We start from the raw sequence: 27546 nt of genomic DNA on the forward strand, positions 1-27546 counted from the left end.
TTGGTAAAAAGGCTCGGCGTCATAATCTTAGGCTTCAGTCTGACCTTTTGGTCCTTGGTTTTTAATTGTATATATATATATATATATATATATATATATATATATATATATATATATATATATATACCAAAAATTATATCTTTTTTTGTATTACACTCACTATTTACGCTTGTACTTTGGGTTATTTGTGTTTTGAAAATTGAAATGACCAATAAACTAAACTAAAAAACTAAATAATAAATAAGCTTAACAAAATAAAAATAAGGTGACAAGGGCTGATGCCAAGATACACTTGGAACATGCAACAAAACATCTCCGTGTTTTTGACTTTTTGACTGTTTAATGGTCTTACATTTCAGGACAAAAGGAGAAAGGGACATAAATTGAAGAGCAAAATCGATTCAAACATTAAAGATTTATTTTTTTATTAACATATAGTACAAACAACAACAAAAGAGAACATTTTAGTTACAATGATGTGTATCTAGGTGTGTGTGTGCGTGTGTGTGTGTGTGTGTGTGTGTGTGTGTGTGTGTGTATATAATATAATGAAAGTAAATAAATAAATTAAGAATGTTAATTTGAAAAATAAATAAATAAATATATCATTATCATATATATAATATAGCACGATATAATATAAAGTAATATATGTAATACTATAATAGCATATAATAATATAATAATATCCTAATATAACATAATAATTTTTATAATATTGTAACATATAACAAAATTATATCACCATACTATAATATATAACAATATAATAATATAGCATCCCATGAGATCTCATCACATTATATAATAATACACTATAAAACAATATATCATGATAATGCCAAGAATAATTATTAGAATTGTTCATAAAGCGAACATTAAAGATAATGCGCTTGCCAAAATAAAATACCTATGCACCGCTCTTATTCTGGAGGGCCGTACCGGAAGCCGTGTTTCACAGAGGAAACATTTTCCACCTTGACACCGGTGTTTTACTTCCGGTCTGAACTCCGCTGATTCCGGTGAGAAACTGTTTCTTTCTTCCTCTAATTTAACTCAGAACTGCGGTGTTTTATCGGTTATTTTAGGAAAGGAAACCGTGACTGTGAAGTTGTCGGTATTTTAGGTATAAAATGTGCTGAAGTTGGTTTAAATGACGGGGAAACTTGGTGGTTTAACTGGTTTTACTGGTGAAGATTCCTCTGGTTTAAGGTCGAGGTTTGTAGGAAAAGATTATTCAGGATGGGTTATTATTATTAATTATTTTAGGAGGGGTTAGACTGTTTCCACCTCTCTCTGGTGTAAAATGTTTTCCTAATGGTGCAACTTTACCTGAGAGCTGCTGTGCAAACATCAGGTGGAGGTGACTACTCACCTGTGGTCACGTGACGACTCACCTGTGGTCACGTGACCCTGCAGGAGATCAAAACCCGTCCTGAAAGAGATTAAACTACCACCAGACTGGTGTGTTTAGAATAGAATAGTAGACTTTATTGATCTCCCAGAGGAGAAATTCAGTTGTGCAGCCAAAACACACACACTTTATACAAAAAAATTAAAATAGAAATAACCAATAAATAGTTAAATAATAAAAAGAGCAATATAAAAAGTAGAAAAAGAGTATGTACAAGAGAGAGAAAAAATTGTAAACACCAAAAAAATGGATAATATTTACAAAAAATGTACAAATATTTTAGAAAATATTTGAGGTTTGTGTCCATTTGTTCCTTCTGTGTGTAAATGTTTGTTAGTAATTGTTTCTGGCAGGTTAAATTACCAAAATGAAACTATTTTATTATGTATTTTTCTTTAATTTAACCTTTATTTAACCAGTAACAGCCCATTGAGATCAAGGATCTTCCACCAGGGTGACCTGGGGCCTGTACTACGAAGCGGGATTTGGGGTTAGCGAGGTAACTTCAGGTTTAACCCTGGGTTTTCAGGACTACGACGGTGGTTCACTTCTTATCGGGGTACATCGCCATGGTAACTTATGCTGAACCGCTAACCTGCTCCGGAGCAGGTTATGTTCCAGATACAGATCGCCGGGTGTAAAAGCACCGCCCACTGACCAATCAGCTCTCTTGGAAAATGACATGCCCTTTCGAAGAGAATGCAGTGGAGCTCGGTGCGCGGATCGTGAGAGGATCCCTCCGAAGAGAACGCGTATTCAGGGACCGCCAAAACCCCTTTGCTTTCCCTGATGAGTACCTGTATGAACGATCCAAAAAAAAAGGAAAAAAAGAAAAAAGAGGTGGAGGAGAAAATAAAAAATAAATCAATCAATGAATAAATAAAACAAATCATCACCCAAAATCCGATGTACAGTCAATCCAAAACTAATACCAATTAAATAAATAAATCAAGAAGAAATCAAAAAGAAGATGCATTTGTAAGGGGATAGCAAAAAAGGGATTTTCAATTTCGTCCCTCGAACATTCTGAGAAGTCACTTTAAAATACTAAACACCCCCCTCCTGAAAAAATAAAAAATTAAATAAAATAAATAAAAAAACCCAATTCTTTGGTACAGCATCAGCACAAGTTATCGGTCAACAACAATAGTTATAGAACCAATATATACAGGACTGTCTCAGAAAATTAGAATATTGTGATTTTCTGTAATGCAAACACAAAAACAAAAAAATGTCATCCATTCTGGATTCATTACAAATCAACTGAAATATTGCAAGCCTTTTATTATTTTAATATTGCTGATCATGGTTTACAGTTTAAGATTAAGATTCCCAGAATATTCAAATATATGTTTATATCCCTATGAATTTACGCATTTATACAGTCAGCGATCTTTTGCCAGCTGTCTTTCCTGCATTTTGCAGCTGCAACTGTGTTGCTTTTTGCCTATACTCATCATATTTCTGTAAAATTATTGTTTGCTCTTCGCTACTGAAATAAGCGGCTCTGACAGCGGACTTCTCCATGCTTGCGATTGGTCATGCGCTGAAAACACCGCCCCTTTTATGTGCACGCGCTCATATCCAGATTGGAGAAACCTGGGTTGATATACCGAGTTGATAACCACCGTCGTGTGACCGCTTAGCGTGATTGCAATTGTCCCGCTTAGTGAATCTGGATAAGGAAAAGATATCCTGGATATGTTGAACTTGCTTCGTAGTACAGGCCCCTGGCCAGGAAGCAGCAGCATGTCCAAATAAATAAAATCACAAGGTTTAAAGACAGAATACAAAACAATAACAGAGGAACAAAGTAGCAGTAAAATGATAAAGTGCAGATGTTTAGGAGTCACAGTTTCATACATTTTTCATATATAAATACCGTATTTTTGCGACCATACGGGCGCCGTGTGGAAAGGAGTACCCTCAGTTGTGTCTGTCATTTCTGTATTTAAAACACAGACACGGCGCACCGAACGTAAAGGAGCCGTCTACACACACACACACACACACACGCGCCGCAGAACACACACACAAGCACACAAGTGTGCGTATTTAAAAATAGAGCGGGAGTAAAACTTAGTTTGATTGTACTTTATTTCAGTTTTTACATTAATCAAACCCATCGAAGTCTCATCCTCTGTTTCTGCATTAAAGAGCTCCGCTAAATCAGCTGTGCCAGTCCCAATTCCTCGCTGTCAGAGTCTCTTTCTGTGCCGTGCGGCGCCTCGGAAATGCCGGCTTTTGCAAAAGCTCGCAAAATAATCCCAGCAGACACGTTAGCCCACGCATCAACAATCCACCTGCAAACTGTGGCATAACTTGCCCGGCGCTGCTTTCCACTCTTGGTGAAACTGTTCTCCCTCAGTCATCCATCTCTCCCACGCCGCTGCAGCCGTAAGGCTGATTTATGGTTCCGCGTTAAACCGACGCAGAGCCTACGCCGGAGGGTACGCGGCGACGCGCACGTACGGTGTGCGTCGTACCGTACCGTACCGTATCGTGCCGCGTACCCTACGGCGTAGGCTCTGCGTCGGTTTAACGCGGAACCATAAATCAGGCTTCACTTTGAGCGGCCGGTGTTCTGCCAATTTCTGCTACCTGCCGAGAAATGCTACTTTTTGGTTCTGCGCATGCGCACAGTCGATTTTCAAAGTTTGCATCATTTCTTGCACGATGTAAAATGGATAATATGGGATGTTGAGTATTTGATCCTTCAAAATAAACTACCCATGACATGAATGCATTACACTTTGTGAACATTATACGATAAAGAGAAGAAAAACAACAATTCTATGGTTTTATTTGATATTCATTCAGCCATTGGCCTTTATTTAACCAGGCAGGTCATTAAGAACATTATTATTTACAATGATGACCTGGCAAGAGACAAGGAAGTGGTTTAGGGAGTAAAACACAGTAAAATTGTAGCTCTACAAAGGTAGAAAACCCTTAGGTAACATTTTTTGGCAAAGCAGCAGAAATTGGCAGAACACCGGTTCACACCGGCGTCCAGCGGGTGGAATTCCTTCCTTCCTTCAACTGGTTAGAGTTGAAGTTGAAGTAACATTTATTTATTGTTCAGGGATAAAAGCCAATAAATAGGTTTTGAAAGTTACATTTGCTGTCAAGTTGTCATTTGTGTACGCCGTACATTTACGCCGCCGCCGCCCGCCCCCCAGGAAGCATGCCCCCACTGCTGAAAAAGTTCCTAGAGGAAACACAAAAGAGAAGACAAACGGCTAAACCAACAAATAAAAACATCAACGCCAGGAACACGTTAATGATCTTAAACACACACGTCCTGGAGCTGAAACTACACCCAACAAACAAGTTCACCCTCAGAAACACCTGCAGGAACTAAGTCTACTTTTACCTTTTGGTGACTGTTTAAAACAAACTCAAACTCCGGGCCACGGTGCAGATGTTTAAAACAAACTCCGGGCCACGGTGCAGATGTTTAAAACAAACTCCGGGCCACGGTGCAGATGTTTAAAACAAACTCCGGGCCACGGTGCAGATGTTTAAAACAAACTCCGGGCCACGGTGCAGATGTTTAAAATAAACTCCGGGCCACGGTGCAGATGTTTAAAATAAACTCCGGGCTATGGTGCAGATGTTTAAAATAAACTCCGGGCTATGGTGCAGATGTTTAAAATAAACTCCGGGCTATGGTGCAGATGTTTAAAATAAACTCCGGGCCACGGTGCAGATGTTTAGAATAAACTCCGGGCCACGGTGCAGATGTTTAGAATAAACTCCGGGCCACGGTGCAGATGTTTAAAACAAACTCCGGGCCACGGTGCAGATGTTTAAAACAAACTCCGGGCCACGGTGCAGATGTTTAAAACAAACTCCGGGCCACGGTGCAGATGTTTAAAACAAACTCCGGGCCACGGTGCAGATGTTTAAAACAAACTCCGGGCCACGGTGCAGATGTTTAAAACAAACTCCGGGCCACGGTGCAGATGTTTAAAACAAACTCCGGGCCACGGTGCAGATGTTTAAAACAAACTCCGGGCCACGGTGCAGATGTTTAGAATAAACTCCGGGCCACGGTGCAGATGTTTAAAACAAACTCCGGGCCACGGTGCAGATGTTTAGAATAAACTCCGGGCCACGGTGCAGATGTTTAAAACAAACTCCGGGCCACGGTGCAGATGTTTAAAACAAACTCCGGGCCACGGTGCAGATGTTTAAAACAAACTCCGGGCCACGGTGCAGATGTTTAGAATAAACTCCGGGCCACGGTGCAGATGTTTAAAACAAACTCCGGGCCACGGTGCAGATGTTTAAAACAAACTCCGGGCCACGGTGCAGATGTTTAGAATAAACTCCGGGCCACGGTGCAGATGTTTAAAACAAACTCCGGGCCACGGTGCAGATGTTTAAAACAAACTCCGGGCCACGGTGCAGATGTTTAAAACAAACTCCGGGCCACGGTGCAGATGTTTAGAATAAACTCCGGGCCACGGTGCAGATGTTTAAAACAAACTCCGGGCCACGGTGCAGATGTTTAAAACAAACTCCGGGCCACGGTGCAGATGTTTAAAACAAACTCCGGGCCACGGTGCAGATGTTTAAAACAGCCCGAGCCTCCGCGTTTTACATGATTGGGTAAAGAATTCCATTCTTTCATTCCTCTATACAGGACTGTACGTTTTATGGCATTAGATCCAACCTTAGGTTTGTAACATTTACAAGTGATGCTTTCAGAAACAGGGTCTTTGTTGACAGATGGTCTGAGTTGTCGGCACATGGTCGTCTAACCGTGGTCTGATGATGGTGATGGTGATGATGATGATGGTGTGATGATGGTGTGATGAAAGTCGTCGTCTAACCGTGGTGTGATGATCATGATGTGATGATGATGATGATGATGATGATGATCATGGTGTGATGAATTGTCTGTCCAGATGAGCCGTCAGGGTCCGATGAAGGTTCTGGTGACGGGCGGGTCCGGCCTGGTGGGGACGGCCATCCAGCAGGTGGTGAAAGAAGAGGGAAGGGATGGAGAAGAAGAGTGGATATTCCTGTCGTCCAAAGACGCCGACCTCACGTGAGAAACCCCCTCCGTTTATACGTGAAGCTTCTGCTAGTGCTAGGTTGTATACCGGTTCATACCGGTCCATACCGGTTCATACCGGTCCATACCGGTCCATACCGGTTCATACCGGTTCATACCGGTCCATACCGGTTCATACCGGTTCATACCGGTTCATACCGGTCCATACCGGTCCATACCGGTCCATACCGGTCCATACCGGTTCATACCGGTTCATACCGGTCCATACCGGTCCATACCGGTCCATACCGGTTCATACCGGTTCATACCGGTTCATACCGGTCCATACCGGTCCATACCGGTCCATACCGGTCCACACCGGTCCATACCGGTTCATACCGGTTCATACCGGTCCATACCGGTTCATACCGGTCCATACCGGTTCATACCGGTTCATACCGGTCCATACCGGTTCATACCGGTTCATCATACCGGTCCATACCGGTCCATACCGGTCCATACCGGTTCATACCGGTCCATACCGGTTCATACCGGTCCATACCGGTTCATACCGGTTCATACCGGTCCATACCGGTTCATACCGGTCCATACCGGTTCATACCGGTTCATACCGGTCCATACCGGTTCATACCGGTTCATCATACCGGTCCATACCGGTCCATACCGGTTCATACCGGTTCATACCGGTCCATACCGGTTCATACCGGTCCATACCGGTTCATACCGGTTCATACCGGTCCATACCGGTTCATACCGGTTCATCATACCGGTCCATACCGGTCCATACCGGTCCATACCGGTCCATACCGGTCCATACCGGTCCATACCGAATACGGGTGTTTATTTTTCTTATGATATGAATGTTTCATATACCGTAATACCGGTGAGTTTGTACAGTAGCTACACAACGTTGGGAACGTAGCGCTACACTACGCTAGCGCCGCTGGACACGTTTGTGAGGGGACTGTTTAGCAGCAGTGATGACCGATTGTTCGGTAACCGAAAATGGAAAAAAAACACTTTGGATGTTCGGTGGAATAAGTGGGAAAAAAACGAACAATTAATAACGGCGTTGTAAAATAAGGAAATAGACTGGCCGCTCCCGTAACGGTTGCACCACAAACATAAATCGTTGGCCAACCAAAAAGTAACCCCATAAGAATTTTACCAACATTCACCAGGAGGTGGAACCAAAACAACATAATGCTGGAAATTAAAACATGTTCAGTTTTTTATGTTCAATAAATATTTTCTACCTTGTAATTTTGTAAAAGATTTTTTTCTTTGAAAAGCCTAAATCACATTTATTTGATTTATGCATCCTCCTCATGACAGTAAAATAGGCCATTCTAAGCCAATTTACTGCAGCAATTCCTTTCCAAATCACCCAGTTGTGCATGAAAAAAAACATACCGTGATATACCGTGAAACCGATATGATTTTGAAAAATACCGTGGTATACATTTTTGGTCATACCGCCCAGCACTAACTTCTGCACTAAACCTGTTCCCCACTTCTTTGAACCAGCGCTGGGGATCCATTCAAGTGTCAAGAATCAAGAATCAATTCAACTCTGATTCTTAAGATTCAGAATCCATTATCAAGATTTGATTGATAATGTTATTAAAACAGTTTTTTCAGCTTATAAACATATTTAAAGGTAAAAACATGCCGCTAGTTATTCTGGTGTCCAACAAAACATTCCCTTTTTTTTGGGCATAAACTAAAAAATACCAAAAGTTGTAACGATGAAAAAGAATCGATCTTTAGACAAACGAATGGATTTAGAAAACAGATGTTTCTCAACACAGTCCTCGTGCTGCTTTCCCCCCAGGAACTGTGAGGAAACGCTAGCCGTGTTCCACAAACACCGGCCCACCCACGTCATCCACCTGGCCGCCATGGTGGGGGGTTTGTTCAAGAACATGAAGTACAACCTGGACTTCTGGGTAAGAAATGGACTATTATTATTATTAGTATTATTATTATTAGACTTCCCCTGGGCCGCCCAGCCGCTCCCTGCGGTTGAGTTTACAGTTTTTCACAATAGTTTAAACACATTTCCTGATAAACTACCTCACTTTCTCAAAACTCTAAACACAAAATGCTAAATCCTACACAAAAGCACACTCTACCCAAAAACAGTGTTAACTCTTCACTAAATGGTATTTCCTTCTCAAACACAAACACATACATCATTTGAGTAGACATTTCTAAGCACCCACTGAACACTGATGTGCAGAATGGAAGACACTATAGTATGAATGGAAAACACTAGATGAATGAATGAATGAATGAATGAATGAATGTCTCAGTAGAATCATTCATTTGTATGTTCAGTGTTTCACCTTCAGCTGTTGGATGTAATATATCACCATATATTAGGGCTGGGCGATATATCAAGATTTTAATATATATCGATATATTTTCAAACGCGATATGGTACGAGACAATATCGTTTATATCGATTTAAATATATATATTTTTTTTATGATTTTGATATAGCTTATTTTGTGACAAATTGACTTGAATGTTTTATTTGAGATTGTCACAAATGTTTTGTTATTTGCACAACTGTCAACCTCAGTGGAAAAGTCTGCCTGTTACTGTCTACATTGTATTAATTACAGTGTATTTTAATTTAATTGTTATGCAGGAAAGGGATATTTGTTTTATTTTATTCAAGAAGCATTTTTATTCTATATATGCAGGCAGTTTATTTTTATTTAATTAGTTTTATACATGTTGATATTGTGCAGACCTCTGTTAATAAAGGAACCTGTGTGACATTTGGCACGAGGCTTTGTATTAAAACTGACTGTTTTTTTAAGAAATGAAGCTAACAGAGATGCTAACAGAGATGCTAACAGAGATGCTAACAGAGATGCTAACAGAGACGCTAACAGAGACGCTAACAGAGACGCTAACAGAGATGCTAACAGAGATGCTAACAGAGATGCTAACAGAGATGCTAACAGAGAAGCTAACAGAGATGCTAACAGAGATGCTAACAGAGATGCTAACAGAGATGCTAACAGAGATGCTAACAGAGATGCTAACAGATATGCTAACAGAGATGCTAAGAGAGATGCTAACAGAGAAGCTAACAGAGAAGCTAACAGAGATGCTAACGGAGATGCTAACAGAGATTCTAACAGAGATGCTAACAAAGATGCTAACAGAGATGCTAACAGAGATTCTAACAGAGATGCTAACAGAGATGCTAACAGAGATGCTATGCTATAATGCTTTGGGGGAAACCACAATTATGTCACAGAAAAAATATCAATATATATCGAGTATCAACATTCAGCTAGAAAATATGGAGATATGACTTTTGGTCCATATCACCCAGTCCTATATATATATATATATATATATATATATATATATATATATATATATATATATATATATATATATGAATGTCTCAGTAGAATCCTGCATTTGTATGTTCTGTGTTTCACCTTCAGCTGTTGGATGTAATTTATCACCATATAGTATTCTTATGTATAGGCTACTCAAATAGAAAACAACACAATTCTTTACTGTAACAACAAATACGTAATATTTTACTGTATTTGGACTCTAAATGTGTAAGATCCCTCCTCCTCTTACTCTCACTCCTCACCCTCCTCCTCCTCCTCACCTCTCTCAATATTGACCATCCATTGTTCTCCAAACAAACCAAACCTGTGACCCTTTTATGGCAAATTGCTGATTGCATATCTCACAACAGCCTTTGGAGTTTAGAAATGTGATTGACTGTGTGTTCTGTGTGAACAGCAAGAGAGGGAATTCAGGAAGAGTGTGCAGGATATTGGGAATTGTGTGTAGTGTTGTGAGAAATGTGTGGTATGGAATGGGGACTTGAGTCTAGAGCAGTAAATGTGTTGGAGTTCAGCAGGAGGTTCAGCCACCTGAAACATGAGTTTCAGGTTGTGCACGTTGTGTCTGATGTTCCAATAAATGTGTTTAAACAATTGTGAAAAACTGTAATAACGTCCTCCTTCCCCCAGAGGAAGAACGTCTTCATCAACGATAACGTGCTGCAGGCGGCGCACGAGGTGGGAGTCGTCAAGGTGGTTTCCTGTCTGTCCACCTGCATCTTCCCGGATAAAACCTCCTACCCCATCGACGAGACCATGGTGAGATCCCTCATGAAGCCTTAAATAAACGGGAAATTACCTTTCTTTTTTTTTAACAATATCTTTATTGATTATTCACACACAGGATATTATTATAAAGGACATTTCACAACAAATTTTGACTTAAAGGGGACTTATTATGGCATTTAATGTCTATTTCAAACAGGCAATCATTGTCTTAAAAACAAGCTTTTGGTTGTTTTTTCTAAATAAATTAGAAATTCAGTCTCTGATCCATGTCTTTATTTTCCCAGTCTCTAACCTCATTATCTATGCAGGATTCTGAGTGGGCGCATCCTATGGAGGAGGAGCGCCTCGTGAGCAGGCTTATTATTTATTCTTCCGTATAAACTTCGGCGTGTAACTAGTCCTGCAGCTTTGAGAAAACGTGAAAAGTAAAAACGTAGAAACGTGCGCCCTAATCGGGAATCGAGTGGTATGACTTTTATTTATATGGTGCGCACGTTTTCGCGCAACGTGCGAAAAAGTGCGCTTTTTGGGCCATCCGGAACGCATTGGGAGAACTTTGGGGCCTCACGACTCGCACACCGTTACTCGAAAAATTCTGAACCGATTTAGAAAGTTGTAGGCCCTGAATTTAACTACAGTCCTGTGGATTTTCAGAGCGATGGCACAAACAGTTTTCGCACGAAGTGAAAAAACTTTTCCAAATTTCCAAACTAATGGGGAGATTTTCCCATGTGGCGCGGAATGTCAATTCCGAAGTAAGTGGCTGGTTTATTCCGATTTTAAATCCGAATAGAATAATTCCTTGATCATGCATACACACATTCAAAGAAAAAATAAATACAAATTCAGAATCACTATTTCCATGTAAACTCCAAGGAAAATAGTTTAATTCTGAATGATTTAATTGGGAATTATTAATTCCAAATTAAAAAACATCATGTAACTGTGGCCGTTGTGCCATAACTTTGATCCGAGCAGCGATTGTAGCTGCATCCGTTTTCTTCCAATTAAGAGCAATAATCGTTTTCTCGTCAGATCCACGACGGCCCGCCGCACCAGTCCAACTTCGGCTACGCCTACGCCAAGAGGATGATCGACGTGCACAACAGGTGAGCCGTCGCCGCAGGGCTTACTTCCATCTTTGTGTCCTGCAGGGCTTACTTCCATCTTTGTGTCCTGCAGGGCTTACTTCCATGGTTGTGTCCTGCAGGGCTTACTTCCATCTTTGTGTCCTGCAGGGCTTACTTCCATCTTTGTGTCCTGCAGGGCTTACTTCCATCTTTGTGTCCTGCAGGGTTTACTTCCATGGTTGTGTCCTGCAGGGCTTACTTCCATCTTTGTGTCCTGCAGGGTTTACTTCCATGGTTGTGTCCTGCAGGGCTTACTTCCATCTTTGTGTCCTGCAGGGCTTACTTCCATCTGTGTGTCCTGCAGGGCTTACTTCCATCTGTGTGTCCTGCAGGGTTTACTTCCATCTTTGTGTCCTGCAGGGCTTACTTCCATCTTTGTGTCCTGCAGGGCTTACTTCCATCTTTGTGTCCTGCAGGGCTTACTTCCATCTTTGTGTCCTGCAGGGCTTACTTCCATCTTTGTGTCCTGCAGGGCTTACTTCCATCTTTGTGTCCTGCAGGGCTTACTTCCATCTTTGTGTCCTGCAGGGCTTACTTCCATCTTTGTGTCCTGCAGGGCTTACTTCCATCTTTGTGTCCTGCAGGGTTTACTTCCATCTTTGTGTCCTGCAGGGCTTACTTCCATCTTTGTGTCTTGCAGGGCTTACTTCCATCTTTGTGTCCTGCAGGGCTTACTTCCATCTTTGTGTCCTGCAGGGCTTACTTCCATCCTTGTGTCCTGCAGGGTTTACTTCCATCTTTGTGTCCTGCAGGGCTTACTTCCATCTTTGTGTCTTGCAGGGCTTACTTCCATCTTTGTGTCTTGCAGGGCTTACTTCCATCTTTGTGTCCTGCAGGGCTTACTTCCATCTTTGTGTCCTGCAGGGCTTACTTCCATCTTTGTCCTGCAGGGCTTACTTCCATCTGTGTGTCCTGCAGGGCTTACTTCCATCTTTGTGTCCTGCAGGGTTTACTTCCATGGTTGTGTCCTGCAGGGCTTACTTCCATCTTTGTGTCCTGCAGGGCTTACTTCCATCTTTGTGTCCTGCAGGGCTTACTTCCATCTTTGTGTCCTGCAGGGTTTACTTCCATGGTTGTGTCCTGCAGGGCTTACTTCCATCTTTGTGTCCTGCAGGGCTTACTTCCATCTTTGTGTCCTGCAGGGCTTACTTCCATCTGTGTGTCCTGCAGGGCTTACTTCCATCTGTGTGTCCTGCAGGGTTTACTTCCATCTTTGTGTCCTGCAGGGCTTACTTCCATCTTTGTGTCCTGCAGGGCTTACTTCCATCTTTGTGTCCTGCAGGGCTTACTTCCATCCTTGTGTCCTGCAGGGCTTACTTCCATCTTTGTGTCCTGCAGAGCTTACTTCCATCTTTGTGTCCTGCAGGGCTTACTTCCATCCTTGTGTCCTGCAGGGCTTACTTCCATCCTTGTGTCCTGCAGGGCTTACTTCCATCTTTGTGTCCTGCAGGGTTTACTTCCATCTTTGTGTCCTGCAGGGTTTACTTCCATCTTTGTGTCCTGCAGGGCTTACTTCCATCTTTGTGTCCTGCAGGGCTTACTTCCAGCAGCACGGCCGCTGCTTCACGGCCGTGATTCCCACCAACGTGTTCGGCCCCCACGACAACTTCAGCATCGAGGACGGACACGTGCTGCCGGGCCTGATCCACAAGGCCTACCTGGCTCAGAGTGAGTCCCTCGGACCTGAATACAGTCAGGTGCATGTGCCATACGGGCCGTTAAAGAACAGGAATACAGTGAGGTGCATGTGCGATACAGGCCGTTAAAGAACAGGAATACCGTGAGGTGCATGTGCGATACTGCTCTCATATACTTGTATTCGCTAAAACTCTCCGATACCACACACTACTTCATTGTTGTTGTAGTTACTGATTAGCTCCTCTAGGGGGAGATGTTGAGCCGCAGTCAGCGGTGATGAGAAGAGATTGATACATGAGGGAGACTGGCAGCGCCGTTTCAGGCAAGATAGCTACAATTAATGCAGCCGGACGTCAGCAATTGGACATATTTCAGAATAAGAGACGACGACAGAAGCAAGGCAGACTGAAGCTACGTGCTAATGCTAAGGTGTCAAGAGGAGGAAAGGAGAATACGTCGTTTAATACCAGCAACTTGATAAAACATCTGAAGACGCGTCATAAAGCTGAGTATACAGAGTTTGCTAATGCTACTGCAAGACACAACAGCAACATTAGCTCAGGTTCTACAAAAGAGACAGACAAGAGACAACCGTTAAAATAACGGCGGCTTTTTTTTGAAAATTTTATTGTGTTTCCAGAGGAGGAGAAGCCCCTGACGGTCTGGGGTTCTGGTACCAGTACCGGTACCAGACCCCCACACCGTGGTTCTGGTTCTGTTTCCAGAGGAGGGGAAGCCCCTGACAGTCTGGGGGTCTGGTACCGGTACCAGTACCGGTACCAGACCCCCACACCGTGGTTCTGGTTCTGTTTCCAGAGGAGGGGAAGCCCCTGACAGTCTGGGGGTCTGGTACCGGTACCAGTACCGGTACCAGACCCCCACACCGTGGTTCTGGTTCTGTTTCCAGAGGAGGGGAAGCCCCTGACGGTCTGGGGGTCTGGTACCAGTACCAGTACCGGTACCAGACCCCCGGACCGTGGTTCTGGTTCTGTTTCCAGAGGAGGGGAAGCCCCTGACGGTCTGGGGGTCTGGTACCAGTACCGGTACCAGACCCCCACACCGTGGTTCTGGTTCTGTTTCCAGAGGAGGGGAAGCCCCTGACGGTCTGGGGGTCTGGTACCAGTACCGGTACCAGACCCCCACACCGTGGTTCTGGTTCTGTTTCCAGAGGAGGGGAAGCCCCTGACGGTCTGGGGGTCTGGTACCAGTACCAGTACTGGTACCAGACCCCCAGACCGTGGTTCTGGTTCTGTTTCCAGAGGAGGGGAAGCCCCTGACGGTCTGGGGGTCTGGTACCCCGAGGAGACAGTTCATCTACTCCCTGGACCTGGCCCGGCTCTTCCTGTGGGTTCTGAGGGAATACCCGGAGGTGGATCCCATTATCCTGTCTGGTGAGTCCTGGTTCTGGTTCTGGTTCTGGTGGGGGGACGGTGGTCCTGCCATGGGGGGGTTTAATCTCCGGTTTCTCCGGTTTAATCCGCCGGTTTCTCCGGTTTAATCTCCGGTTTCTCCGGTTTAATCTGCCGCTTTCTCCGGTTTAATCTCTGGTTTCTCCGGTTTAATCCGCCGGTTTCTCCGGTTTAATCTCTGGTTTCTCCGGTTTCTTCCGCCGGTTTCTCCGGTTTAATCCGCCGGTTTCTCCGGTTTCTTCCGCCGGTTTCTCCGGTTTCTTCCGCCGGTTTCTCCGGTTTATTCCGCCGGTTTCTCTGGTTTAATCCGCCGGTTTCTCCGGTTTAATCCGCCGGTTTCTCCGGTTTAATCCGCCGGTTTCTCCGGTTTAATCTCCGGTTTCTCCGGTTTAATCCGCCGGTTTCTCCGGTTTAATCCGCCGGTTTCTCCGGTTTAATCCGCCGGTTTCTCCGGTTTAATCTCTGGTTTCTCCGGTTTAATCTGCCGCTTTCTCCGGTTTAATCCGCCGGTTTCTCCGGTTTAATCCGCCGGTTTCTCCGGTTTAATCTCTGGTTTCTCCGGTTTAATCCGCCGCTTTCTCCGGTTTAATCCGCCGCTTTCTCCGGTTTAATCCGCCGCTTTCTCCGGTTTAATCTGCCGCTTTCTCCGGTTTAATCCGCCGGTTTCTCCGGTTTAATCCGCCGGTTTCTCCGGTTTAATCTCTGGTTTCTCCGGTTTAATCCGCCGGTTTTTCCGGTTTAATCCGCCGGTTTTTCCGGTTTAATCCGCCGGTTTCTCCGGTTTAATCCGCCGGTTTTTCCGGTTTAATCCGCCGGTTTCTCCGGTTTAATCCGCCGGTTTCTCCGGTTTAATCTCTGGTTTCTCCGGTTTAATCTCTGGTTTCTCCGGTTTAATCTGCCGCTTTCTCCGGTTTAATCTCCAGTTTAATCCGCCCCTTTCTCCGGTTTAATCCGCCGGTTTTTCCGGTTTAATCCGCCGGTTTTTCCGGTTTAATCTCTGGTTTCTCCGGTTTAATCTCTGGTTTCTCCGGTTTAATCGGCCGCTTTCTCCGGTTTAATCTCTGGTTTCTCCGGTTTAATCTCTGGTTTCTCCGGTTTAATCCGCCGGTTTCTCCGGTTTAATCCGCCGGTTTCTCCGGTTTAATCCGCCGGTTTCTCCGGTTTAATCCGCCGCTTTCTCCGGTTTAATCCGCCGGTTTCTCCGGTTTAATCTCTGGTTTCTCCGGTTTAATCCACCGCTTTCTCCGGTTTAATCCGCCGGTTTCTCCGGTTTAATCTGTGGTTTCTCCGGTTTAATCCACCGGTTTCTCCGGTTTAATCCGCCGGTTTTTCCGGTTTAATCCGCCGGTTTTTCCGGTTTAATCCGCTGGTTTCTCCGGTTTAATCTCCGGTTTCTCCGGTTTAATCGGCCGCTTTCTCCGGTTTAATCTCTGGTTTCTCCGGTTTAACCCGCCGGTTTTTCCGGTTTAATCTGCCGGTTTCTCCGGTTTAACCCGCCGGTTTCTCCGGTTTAATCCGCCGGTTTCTCCGGTTTAATCCGCCGCTTTCTCCGGTTTAATCCGCCGGTTTCTCCGGTTTAATCCGCCGGTTTCTCCGGTTTAATCCGCCGGTTTCTCCGGTTTAATCCGCCGGTTTCTCCGGTTTAATCCGCCGGTTTCTCCGGTTTAATCCGCCGGTTTTTCCGGTTTAATCTCTGGTTTCTCCGGTTTAATCTCTGGTTTCTCCGGTTTAATCGGCCGCTTTCTCCGGTTTAATCTCTGGTTTCTCCGGTTTAACCCGCCGGTTTTTCCGGTTTAATCTGCCGGTTTCTCCGGTTTAACCCGCCGGTTTCTCCGGTTTAATCCGCCGCTTTCTCCGGTTTAATCTCTGGTTTCTCCGGTTTAATCCGCCGGTTTCTCCGGTTTAATCCGCCGGTTTCTCCGGTTTAATCCGCCGGTTTCTCCGGTTTAATCCGCCGCTTTCTCCGGTTTAATCCGCCGGTTTCTCCGGTTTAATCTCTGGTTTCTCCGGTTTAATCCGCCGGTTTCTCCGGTTTAATCTGTGGTTTCTCCGGTTTAATCCGCCGGTTTAATCCTCCGGTTTAATCCGCCGGTTTAATCCGCCGGTTTCTCCGGTTTAATCCGCCGCTTTCTCCGGTTTAATCCGCCGCTTTCTCCGGTTTAATCCGCCGCTTTCTCCGGTTTAATCCGCCGCTTTCTCCGGTTTAATCCTCCGTTTTAATCCGCCGCTTTCTCCGGTTTAACCCGCCGGTTTCTCCGGTTTAATCCGCCGGTTTAATCCGCCGCTTTCTCCGGTTTAACCCGCCGGTTTCTCCGGTTTAATCCGCCGGTTTCTCCGGTTTAATCCGCCGATTTCTCTGGTTTAATCTCTGGTTTCTCCAATTTAATCCGCCGGTTTCTCCGGTTTAATCCGCCGGTTTCTCCGGTTTAATCCGCCGGTTTCTCCGGTTTAATCTCCGGTTTAATCCGCCGGTTTCTCCGGTTTAATCTCTGGTTTCTCCGGTTTAATATCTGGTTTCTCCGGTTTAATCCGCCGGTTTTTCCGGTTTAATCTCTGGTTTCTCCGGTTTAATTCGCCGGTTTCTCCGGTTCAATCCGCCGGTTTCTCCGGTTTAATCCGCCGGTTTCTCCGGTTTAATCCGCCGGTTTCTCCGGTTTAATCCGCCGGTTTCTCCGGTTTAATCTCTGGTTTCTCCGGTTTAATCTCTGGTTTCTCCGGTTTAACCCGCCGGTTTCTCCGGTTTAATCCGCCGGTTTCTCCGGTTTAATCTCTGGTTTCTCCGGTTTAATCTCTGGTTTCTCCGGTTTAATCCGCCGGTTTCTCCGGTTTAATCCGCCGGTTTCTCCGGTTTAATCTGCCGGTTTAATCTCTGGTTTCTCCCGTTTAATCCGCCGGTTTCTCCGGTTTAATCCGCCGGTTTCTCCGGTTTAATCCGCCGGTTTCTCCGGTTTAATCCGCCGGTTTCTCCGGTTTAATCTCTGGTTTCTCCCGTTTAATCCGCCGGTTTCTCCGGTTTAATACGCCGGTTTCTCCGGTTTAATCCGCCGGTTTCTCCGGTTTAATCTCTGGTTTCTCCGGTTTAATCCGCCGGTTTTTCCGGTTTAATCTCTGGTTTCTCCGGTTTAATTCGCCGGTTTCTCCGGTTCAATCCGCCGGTTTCTCCGGTTTAATCCGCCGGTTTCTCCGGTTTAATCCGCCGGTTTCTCCGGTTTAATCTCTGGTTTCTCCGGTTTAATCTCTGGTTTCTCCGGTTTAATCCACCGGTTTCTCCGGTTTAATCTCTGGTTTCTCCGGTTTAATCCGCCGGTTTTTACGGTTTAATCTCTGGTTTCTCCGGTTTAATCCGCCGGTTTCTCCGGTTTAATTCGCCGGTTTCTCCGGTTCAATCCGCCGGTTTCTCCGGTTTAATCCGCCGGTTTCTCCGGTTTAATCTCTGGTTTCTCCGGTTTAATCTCTGGTTTCTCCGGTTTAATCCGCTTGTTTCTCCGGTTTATTCCGCCGGTTTCTCCGGTTTAATCCGCCGGTTTCTCCGGTTTAATCCGCCGGTTTCTCCGGTTTAATCCGCCGGTTTCTCCGGTTCAATCCGCCGGTTTCTCCGGTTTAATCCGCCGGTTTCTCCGGTTTAATCCGCCGGTTTCTCCGGTTTAATCCGCCGGTTTCTCCGGTTTAATCCGCCGGTTTCTCCGGTTTAATCCGCCGGTTTCTCCGGTTTAATCCGCCGGTTTCTCCGGTTTAATCCGCCGGTTTAATCTGCCGGTTTCTCCGGTTTAATCTCCGGTTTCTCCGGTTTAATCTCCGGTTTCTCCGGTTTAATCTCCGGTTTCTCCGGTTTAATCCGCTTGTTTCTCTGGTTCCAGTCGGGGAGGAGGACGAGGTTTCCATCAGAGAAGCAGCAGACGCCGTCGTGGAGTCTCTGGGATTCACAGGGGAAGTGGTCGTATCCTTTCATCAAGTTTCCTGCTGCTTTATTCTCTGATCTTGTTTCAGATTCAACATCACGCCCTCAGATCCAGCTCAGCACATTTAATACATTTAATACAGCTGCTACTGCTAATACTATTACAGCTACTGATGCTACTGCTAATACTATTACAGCTACTGATGCTACTGCTAATACTATTACAGCTACTGCTACTACGATACACGATACTGAGGTCACGATAACGATACGATATTATAGCAGTATTTTTTTAACAACCTTGAATGAGGAACATATGACTGGAAAAAATGGTCTTTTATTTGAAAGACACAAAATACAAAACAATACTGTGCGTTTGCCGTATTGTTACAGTTTGTAATGCTTTATAACTGTTTAAGTTTTAAAGAGAAAGCCAGGCCAACCATTTTCCACAAACTGAACTAAAAGTAAATGTCAGGTTTGCATTATGATCTTCAGTTTCAGACAAGTACAAATATTTAGACACAAACTGAATAGTTTCTCTCATGTATGATTTGACTTTTTTCTTTTCCAGAAATTGAACTAAAATTAAACTATGAAAAGTCCCAAACTGCATGTTGCTAGCGTTAGCCGCGGTGCAGGGCAGGGTTCTCTTACAATGTTTGCAGATTGTTTGCGTCTTGTCAGCCACTCGGTCGCCGTTTCTATCCACAATTGGAAATCCAAAAAGCCGCCGTAGCGGTGACTTAAATGTGGCGGGGGCGTCTTCTATAGTCCAGCGGTTTAGCTATAAAACGTACAGGAATCGTTCAGTTTGTGATACAAGCATGACATTTGGTACAAATAGCCAAAGGTTTCCCCAAAAGATATGGACGTGGAGACATCGTGAATTTTCAACATGGACACAACTGTTTTCTAATGAGTCTACACTCATCTTTCTTTCTCTTTTTCATCTTTTTCTCCTTTCTCTCTTTTTTTCCTCTTTTTGCCATATTTTTTTCCTATTTTTTCATCTTTTTCTCCTCTTTTTCTCCTTTTTTCAGCTTCTCTTTTTTCCCTATTTTTTCCATCTTTTTTTCTCTTTTTTTTCCTCTTTTTTCTATACCCAAAAGATATGGACGTGGAGCCAAGGAATAGAGGAAAAAGAGGGACAAAAAGATGAAAGATGAAAAGATGAAAAAGGAGAAAAAAAGAGGAAAAGAAGAGGAAAAAATATGGAAAAAAGAGGGAAAAAAAAGAAAAAAAAGAGCCAGGGCAAACTGGTAACAAATTTCAACTAATCACTCATTAGAAAACACTTGTTTCTGGCGGCCATTTTAAAAAATGGCTGCCATGGGCGCCATGTTGGAAATTCACGATGGCTCCACGTCCAATTATTTTTGGAATGCCTTTGGCTACGTGTGTACCAAAGTTCATGCTTGTATCACAAACTGAACGATTGTTTTGGTTCTCTCCTGCACTACTATTGCTACGTTGTTCTCCGTTCTCCTTGTAAATCCTACACTCCACTGAAACAACAAGCGTTGGAAAGAAGGGAGAAGGTTGTGCGGCGCAGATTAACCACTCACGAGCTCAGAGCGCCCTCTGGTGTTAAAACAAAATCACTACATTGAGAAAGAAATCAGCGTCTGCTTGTACTGACCGGATCAATTTGTCCCAATATCGCGCTGCAGTTTGTAGCTCCACGACACGTATCGTGATGTTTTGGTATCTTGAAATTTCAATATATTGTTACACCCAGAGCTGGTATTAACGAGTTACATTTACTCCCTTACATTTACTTGAGTAAGTTTGGGGAAATGTTGTACTTTTAGGAGTAGTTTTGAATCACTATACTTTTTACTTTTACTTGAGTAGATTTGTGAAGAAGAAACTGTTCCTCTTACTCCGCTACATTAGGCTACGTTGAGCTGTTACTTTTCTTTTATCCCTTTTATCCGCGTACGCGTCAATCTCATGACATCACTGGGTGATTCTTTGGGAAAAATGTTTTTTTTGCATGTTTTGTCACATTTACACATAGTGCGGGAGAGAACCAAAACAATCGTTCAGTTTGTGATACAAGCATGAACTTTGGTACACATTAGCCAAAGACATTCCAAAAATAATTGGACGTGGAGCCATCGTGAATTTTCAACATGGCGCCCATGGCAGCCATTTTTCAAAATGGCCGTCAGAAACAAGTGTTTTCTAATGAGTGATTAGTTGAAATGAGTTACCAGTTTGCGCTGGCTCTTTTTTTCTCTTTTTTTCCTCTTTTTTCCATATTTTTTTCTCCTTTTTCATCTTTTCATCTTTTTGTCCCTCTTTTTTTCCTCTTTTTCCTTGGCTCCACGTCCATATCTTTTGGGGATAGAGGGAAAAAGAGGGGAAAAAAAGATGAAAAAATATGGAAAAATAGGAAAAAAAGAGAAAGAGGAAAAAGAGAAGCTGGAAAAAGAGGGGAAAAAAAGATGAAAAAATATGGAAAAATAGGAAAAAAAGAGAAAGAGGAAAAAGAGAAGCTGGAAAAAGAGGAAAAAAAATGAAAAAATAGGAAGAAAAATATGGCAAAAAGAGGAAAAAAAAGGAGAAAGATGAAAAAAAGAGGAGTGTATACTCATTAGAAAACAGTTGTGTGTCCATGTATCTTTTGGGGAAACCTTTGGCTATTTGTGTACCAAATTTCATGCTTGTATCACAAACTGAACGATTCCTATACATTTTATAGCTAAACAGCTGGATTAACAGACTCAAACACACACAGAGTTTCTATGAGTTCATGTTTGTTCTAGTTCTGGTTAAAAAAGAAAAATACAAAGGCTGGACATTTGGTGCTACTTGTGCTTAATTTATTTTTTTATTCTGTTATTATTTATTAAAGTACTTGAATTTACTTTAAGATTATTTTAATTTAAGCTATTTTTTATTTTTTATTTATTTTATTATTTTATTGATTTTATTTGCCTGAAGATGATTATTTTGTACTTTTGTCTGTTTGAATGGTTGTGTTAAAAAAATAAATCAGACGTTACTCAACAGTTACTCAGTACTTGAGTAGTTTTTTCACCAAGTACTTTTTTACTTTTACTCAAGTAATTATTTGGATGACTACTTTTACTTCTACTTGAGTCATTATTCTGAAGTAACAGTACTTTTACTTGAGTACTCTGATTACACCCCGACCGTAGAGGAGGTTTGGTTTTTATCCGCTAGCCTTCAGGTCGACGCTTTCCTTCACCGTTGTGTTCAGTACGACACCAGCAAAGCAGACGGCCAGTTCAAGAAGACGGCTAGCAACGCCAAGCTGCACCGCTACCGTCCAGACTTCCAGTTCACGCCCTTCAGACAAGGTGAGATCAGAACTCCAGGTTCACCACGCCCCGGGTCATGGGCCAGGCTTCCATTTCAGTTAAACACTCCCAAGAAAACTACAGGACACACATGATGCATTTTGTTGTGCCACTGTTTCAGTTATCAAGAGTTATTAATAAAGTAGATTACTTATCAAATTGAATCATCAAAACTACTTAATCAAGCATCCATGACCGTTCATGGCGTTGCTCAACGCTGAGCTTATCTCAGGGTGCTTGCGCAAGTCTTAATAAGTATGGAAGTATGGAATTTTGAAACATTGTTTTCCAGACCTTGAAAAGTCTTGAATTTTGTGTGAAAGTCTTAATAAAGTATGGGGAAAAAATGTATGGTAGAATTTTACAGTATGCTCAAAGGCATTGTGAAATGAGAAATAGAAAGGTAGGCTATAAAACGTATAATTTTACTAACTAGTCACGTACTCTCTTCGCCTAATGGAATGATATCCAATCAACGCTTGCTTAGCCTACTCTGGAACATTTCGTGATGTCACTGCTGAGGTCGATTGACACAGCTAGCCTAGTAGTCAACAGAAATGGGTCGTTGCGTGTTTTCGAATTTATGGCTACAACACCTGAAATTTAAGGACTGGATTGCACCGGACCCTAAATCAAACACAAAAGCATATTGCAAATATTGCGCAAAGAGCCATCTTTGGTGAGCCAAATTCATGTACTTGTGATTTTCATGTTTTGAAACGTTTTCATCAGTAAAAACATAATTTACTGTGAATAATGCATTCGTTCATCGAATACTAGCCTATAAAAAATTCTAACAAACATTTCTAATAAACACAATTGGTACAATCTCAACCAATGAAGTAGGCAGTAGGCACACAAGTATACAAGTACGTAAAGTTAAGGTCTTGGGGAAATAAATATCAGTTTTAAAAAAGTCTGGGAAAAGTCTGGAATTTTAATTTGGAAAAAGAGCAAGCACCCTGTATCTGACTGGAGCTGGGTTTTGTAACTAAGCACGTCTGAAAAGAATAGTACCAGTAGTACCAGTAGAACAAAGTCATTACGATCCAGTGAAGTGGATGCAGCAGTAGACAAAGAAGAAGATAAACAAAAACACTTAAGCTAATAACACAGTTGTGAAGGGATCAGCAATCCAGCTCACAGCGTAAACTAACTTTTAAAGTGTGTTACTAAGTTTTCTCTGCCCAGAAACAAAACAGCTTCTTATGGGGATCTTTGTAGTTGAAGAAAAAAAAAGTGGTTTGGTCTGGATGAGGGGACGGCGGCCGGGTGAGGGGACGGCGGCTTGGCTTCCTTCAGGTCCAGGTCGGTCCAAAGGCGTTCACCTCAAGGCTGCAAGGTCCCTGGTTCGGCTTTCTGGGCTCGGAACCTCGTGGGTCACTCGTGCAGCGCTGCAAAACGGACGCTCCTTCGGTCACGAAAGGAGAAAGCCGGCCCTTGGCTGGTCCTGGTGGTACAGCAGACCTGTAGGGAAGAGGAAAGGCAGAGAAGAGAGAGAGAGAGAGAGAGAGGGGGGTCTTCTCTTTTATAGCTTCACCCAGGAAGTCCATGCTCCTTCCTGCAGCTTGGTGTCCTTGTCCAATCAGAGTTTGGTCCCTTAGAAGCCACATATACAAATCCTGGCTGAGCTTGTGTCCATGGGCTTTTTCCGTTGCTCCAAGCCGTGTGGCCACTGTTGTGATCGAACTGATCACCCCGGGTTTGTTGATTGAGCTGGAAAAGTTCAAGAAAGACACAAAGACTGGGATATAATTAAAGAGGTTCCTCTGCAGAGGGAGACCAGCAGAACAGGCTCCGCTTCTACAATCGTCCTGCTAGATCTGCCCGCTCGGTGTGTGAGGCTGGTTTATTACTCTTAGAGAAAGGGGGGGGGTATATAGGGGTAGACTACCCTGACACCCGTTGGACCCGCCCAGGGGATTATTCTGCCCCTATGTTGGGCTCAGGTCTGATGTCCGCTGCTGCGCCAAATCCAGCCGGATCTGGGGTTCTGATCTCCGTGGGGGTCCGGTGTTGCCCACTGCGACCAGTGACATCACGTGTCACCTTTCCTGTGGAGTCGGACGACGTGGGAGGTCCGTTCTGGGTCCTGTCCACCTCGGCCCCGAGCATTTTCCCTCGATGACTCTCAGGAGAACCCCCTCTGTCTGTGCGGTCGGTGTCCGTCCGTCCCCGACCTGTTTGAAGTAAGCAGAGACCAAACTTTGCAGTTCGGAGAAGTAAGCTTTCCGACCAAGTTGGTATTAGTCAGTCTCCTTCAAGTAGGGCGCGTTCTGCGGCCCTAGAAACAGTTGTCCAGTCTGTAGTTCGTACGGGGTCGGTCCGTGGCCCGTGTTCACCGAGATCCTCATGGCCGTCAGGGTCAAGAGTAGCACGTCCATCCATGTCATTTTGGTCTGTGCACAGATTTTTGCCAATTTAGTCTTCATATTTGCATGTCCCATCCGGCGTTTTCCAAACGCCTTCATGATCTCACCTACTGCACAATACTCAACTCCAGATGATTCAATACATTATTTTATAATTTTATACAGATAGGTGTGGAGCAATAATTGTTTCTTTACGAACATTAGTGATTTCTTTCCCCTCGGGCACTGTATGTACACCCACTTCAACAATCCAGACCTGCAAATTACTCTGTTAAATCCTTTACGCGTTCAGGGGGTACTTAGGATTGTCCACTCAATTAACATTTCCTTTGTGGAAAAAAATGGCATTTCTAGGCAACAAAAAGTAAAAATCATTAGCTCACACGAAACTACGGCATATTGGCCCCAAAATACTAGCCAATGATCAAATTAATTATTGCAAAAAATGAAAAACATATTCCTTCTTGTTAAGCTCCTTCGTAGTTCACTGTTGAATGTTACATAAAGACATATCTTCGCACAGAATAAAGTTGAAATGCCTCATCAGTAACAAAACAAACAAATGACACCTTGAACACTTTTTGTAGAGGAATAACAGCCGTCTGACTGATCTCTCCTGGCTCTCTCACAGCTCTGAAAGAAACCTGCGATTGGTTCGTTGCCAACTACGACTCGGCCCGGAAGTGAAGTCTCCGCTGGGCCCAAGTCTCTTTGTGAAGGTGGTGGAGGAACAAGACGGTGGTGGAGGAACAAGACGGCGGTGGAGGAGGAACAAGACGGCGGTGGAAAATGGTGGAGGAACAATACGGTGGTTCATCTGCTCCGAAGATGAAGGAATCTCCTGGTTTAAACCTTGAAATCACTGTTTGCTGAACAAAAACTGGTTTTAGACCGAGTCTCCAGTCGTGACCAGAGCTGGTGGACCAGAACCATCTCAGCTGCTGGACCAGAGCTGGTGGACCAGAACCATCTCAGCTGCTGGACCAGAGCTGGTGGACCAGAACCATCTCAGCTGCTGGACCAGAGCTGGTGGACCAGAACCATCTCAGCTGCTGGACCAGAGCTGGTGGACCAGAACCAGAACCATCTCCTGCAGCTTCCCCTCCGACTGTAATCTGTTACTATTTGCCTTAAATCAGGTGTCTGAGCAAATTAAAACCCCAGTAATCAATATTTCCTTTTCTAGACAGCTGATATGTTTGTTCTCTTGATCCTCTGGTTATAGATAATCAGATTACATGGTTATCGACGTCATTTAAACTTATTTAAAACTAAAGCTGGTATGTGCTGGTGCTTTGGGTTTTTCTACGAGGTCAATGTTTTGGTCTGAAACATCGTGGGTTCTGAACCTGGAGGAGATGTGGGGAGTTGGTGAAGAAATAATTTATTTAAAAACAACAAATAACTTTACAAATTAAGAGCTTGGTTAAAAAAAAGCAGTAAGTGCATAAAAGCAAAGATGAGGAAGTTTCTGCAGAGACGTCGGTGGAGGGACCAGGTCTCAGGTCCGGTCTAGTCCAGGCCCGGCCCGGGCTGGTGGACCCGGGCTAGTCCAGGCCCGGCCCGGGCTGGTGGACCCGGGCTAGTCCAGGCCCGGTGGACCCGGGCTAGTCCAGGCCCGGCCCGGGCTGGTGGAGCCGGCAGAACTCCTGGCCCAGAACCGCCCTCTTCTTGCAGGCCTTGCCGGTCTTGGTGAGGCCGTTGCAGAGCTGGCGGCCCGACATGGAGCTGCAGACGAGACGGAGACGGTTTAGTCCTGGTTCTGGTTCAGGTCGGGACTGACGGGTTTATTCAGACACGTTTACAGAAGGTTCTACTTTAACTGTGTGGTGTTTAACTCGTATCACTGTCACTTTTATACCTTTTCTTTCAAATAAAACAAGTTTGTTCCTAAATCCTGACTCTTTTCCTTTAAGAACGTTGATGAGTTTACAGGCGTTAGCAGCCGTCGCTACATCACCCACGGGTTCTGGTCCAGGTCTACAGCAGAGTTATTATCGTTCACAAAAACTAACGAAATAACGAAAACTAAAACTTAATTTTCGTTTTTATTCAGTTCAGTTAACAAAATTGTTTTCTCAAAGACAAAAACGATAACTAACTGAAACTATATTGCGTGTTTAGAAAACGAACTGAAATTATAGATATAATTTCCTCCGTTTTCATCCCTGTCAATATAAGACTCTTGGTTTGATCAATTTATTCTGCTCTGGCCGTTTATCTCCAACTGGCAGCTACGGCACCTGAACGCCTCCCGGTCCGTGACGTCAAAACTAAAACTAAGCATTTTTGAAAATATAGAAACTAATAAAAACTAGCAAACCCACACTAAAAACTAATTAAAACTAACTGAATTGAGGGAGAAAGTGTCAAAACGAAATAAAACTAAACTAAAATGAAAAATTAAAAACTATTCTAACCCTGGTCTACAGGACTTTGTGAACATTGCTGATTAGGGATGGGAATCCAGAACCGGTTCTCAGTGTTTCAATTCCTTGGAATCGTTTGCCTTTTTCGCAAACGATTCCCTTATCGATTCCAGTCGGCACGAATTACGTCACCAAACACGTTGCGCAATGTGTGCATTCGCGCCCAGCAGGAAAACGTCTTGCATCCCTGCTGAGACAGGCACCGGGGGAGTGGATTCGACTTCCAGCCCCTACAGAGACAAAACCATATATGGACTTCCTGATCCCTCAGGGGTGGTCCCAAAGCTTAAGGATCACACCTCTGACTGTCTCTCACTGGGCTGGTTTATTCCTGTCATTGTCTATTGAACTTTTGTATAAAAACCCTGTGGCCAAATCAATCTGGGTCGGCATATCAACCAGACTTTGGTCTGTGTAGATCCGCCCACCGCCGGATTGCTGAATAAAAACTCACTATACCACAAAGCGGACTTCTGAACTGGTTTGATAAATTCCTCAACACCTCATCAGCAGGGAAGAGAATCAGGCCAGAATAGATGAATGTCACCAGCAGTTACTAAGTTTGTGATGTTGAACATGTTACTGGACATTCTTGTGTAATTGCCACAAAATAATTTATTGTATTTAGTTAATTTCTACAGAAGAATATTTATTTTATTGTTATTTTATATTAAATGCATATTTTATATTACTAATAATTTTGTGGGGACCCCCTGGCACCATGGAGGAGCCCAAGGCAAAGTTGATACTAAAAGTTTATACTAAAATTGTTTGTTCTCC

General features: G+C 43.8%; 2 protein-coding genes across 3 annotated transcripts in view; one reads left to right on the top strand and one right to left on the bottom strand.

Annotated features, from left to right (window-relative positions):
* Positions 1–967: 967 nt before the first annotated feature.
* Positions 968–26232, top strand: LOC133458721 (GDP-L-fucose synthase-like). 2 transcript variants are annotated; one of them, XM_061738919.1, is made up of 10 exons: positions 968–1022; positions 6331–6473; positions 8275–8389; positions 10460–10588; positions 11594–11667; positions 13223–13356; positions 14586–14717; positions 18593–18672; positions 21866–21965; positions 24969–26232. In XM_061738919.1, exons 2-10 carry the CDS (start codon positions 6331–6333, stop codon positions 25022–25024), a joined length of 963 nt encoding a protein of 320 aa, XP_061594903.1. In that variant the 5' UTR covers positions 968–1022; the 3' UTR covers positions 25025–26232. The 2 variants fall into 2 exon arrangements, with proteins under 2 accessions (XP_061594903.1, XP_061594904.1); XM_061738920.1 differs by having other exon boundaries at positions 997–1025; positions 6328–6473.
* Positions 25568–27546, bottom strand: part of bmb (brambleberry) — a 30280-nt gene continuing 28301 nt past the window's right edge. The window contains exon 13 of the mRNA XM_061738921.1: positions 25568–26065. Within this exon, the coding sequence (XP_061594905.1) occupies positions 25945–26065 (121 nt within the window). The 3' untranslated portion in view covers positions 25568–25944. The remainder of the gene's footprint in view (positions 26066–27546) is intronic.

Source organism: Cololabis saira, chromosome 13 (assembly GCF_033807715.1).
Source record: "Cololabis saira isolate AMF1-May2022 chromosome 13, fColSai1.1, whole genome shotgun sequence".
In the NCBI taxonomy this organism is placed as follows: Eukaryota; Metazoa; Chordata; class Actinopteri; order Beloniformes; family Belonidae; genus Cololabis; species Cololabis saira.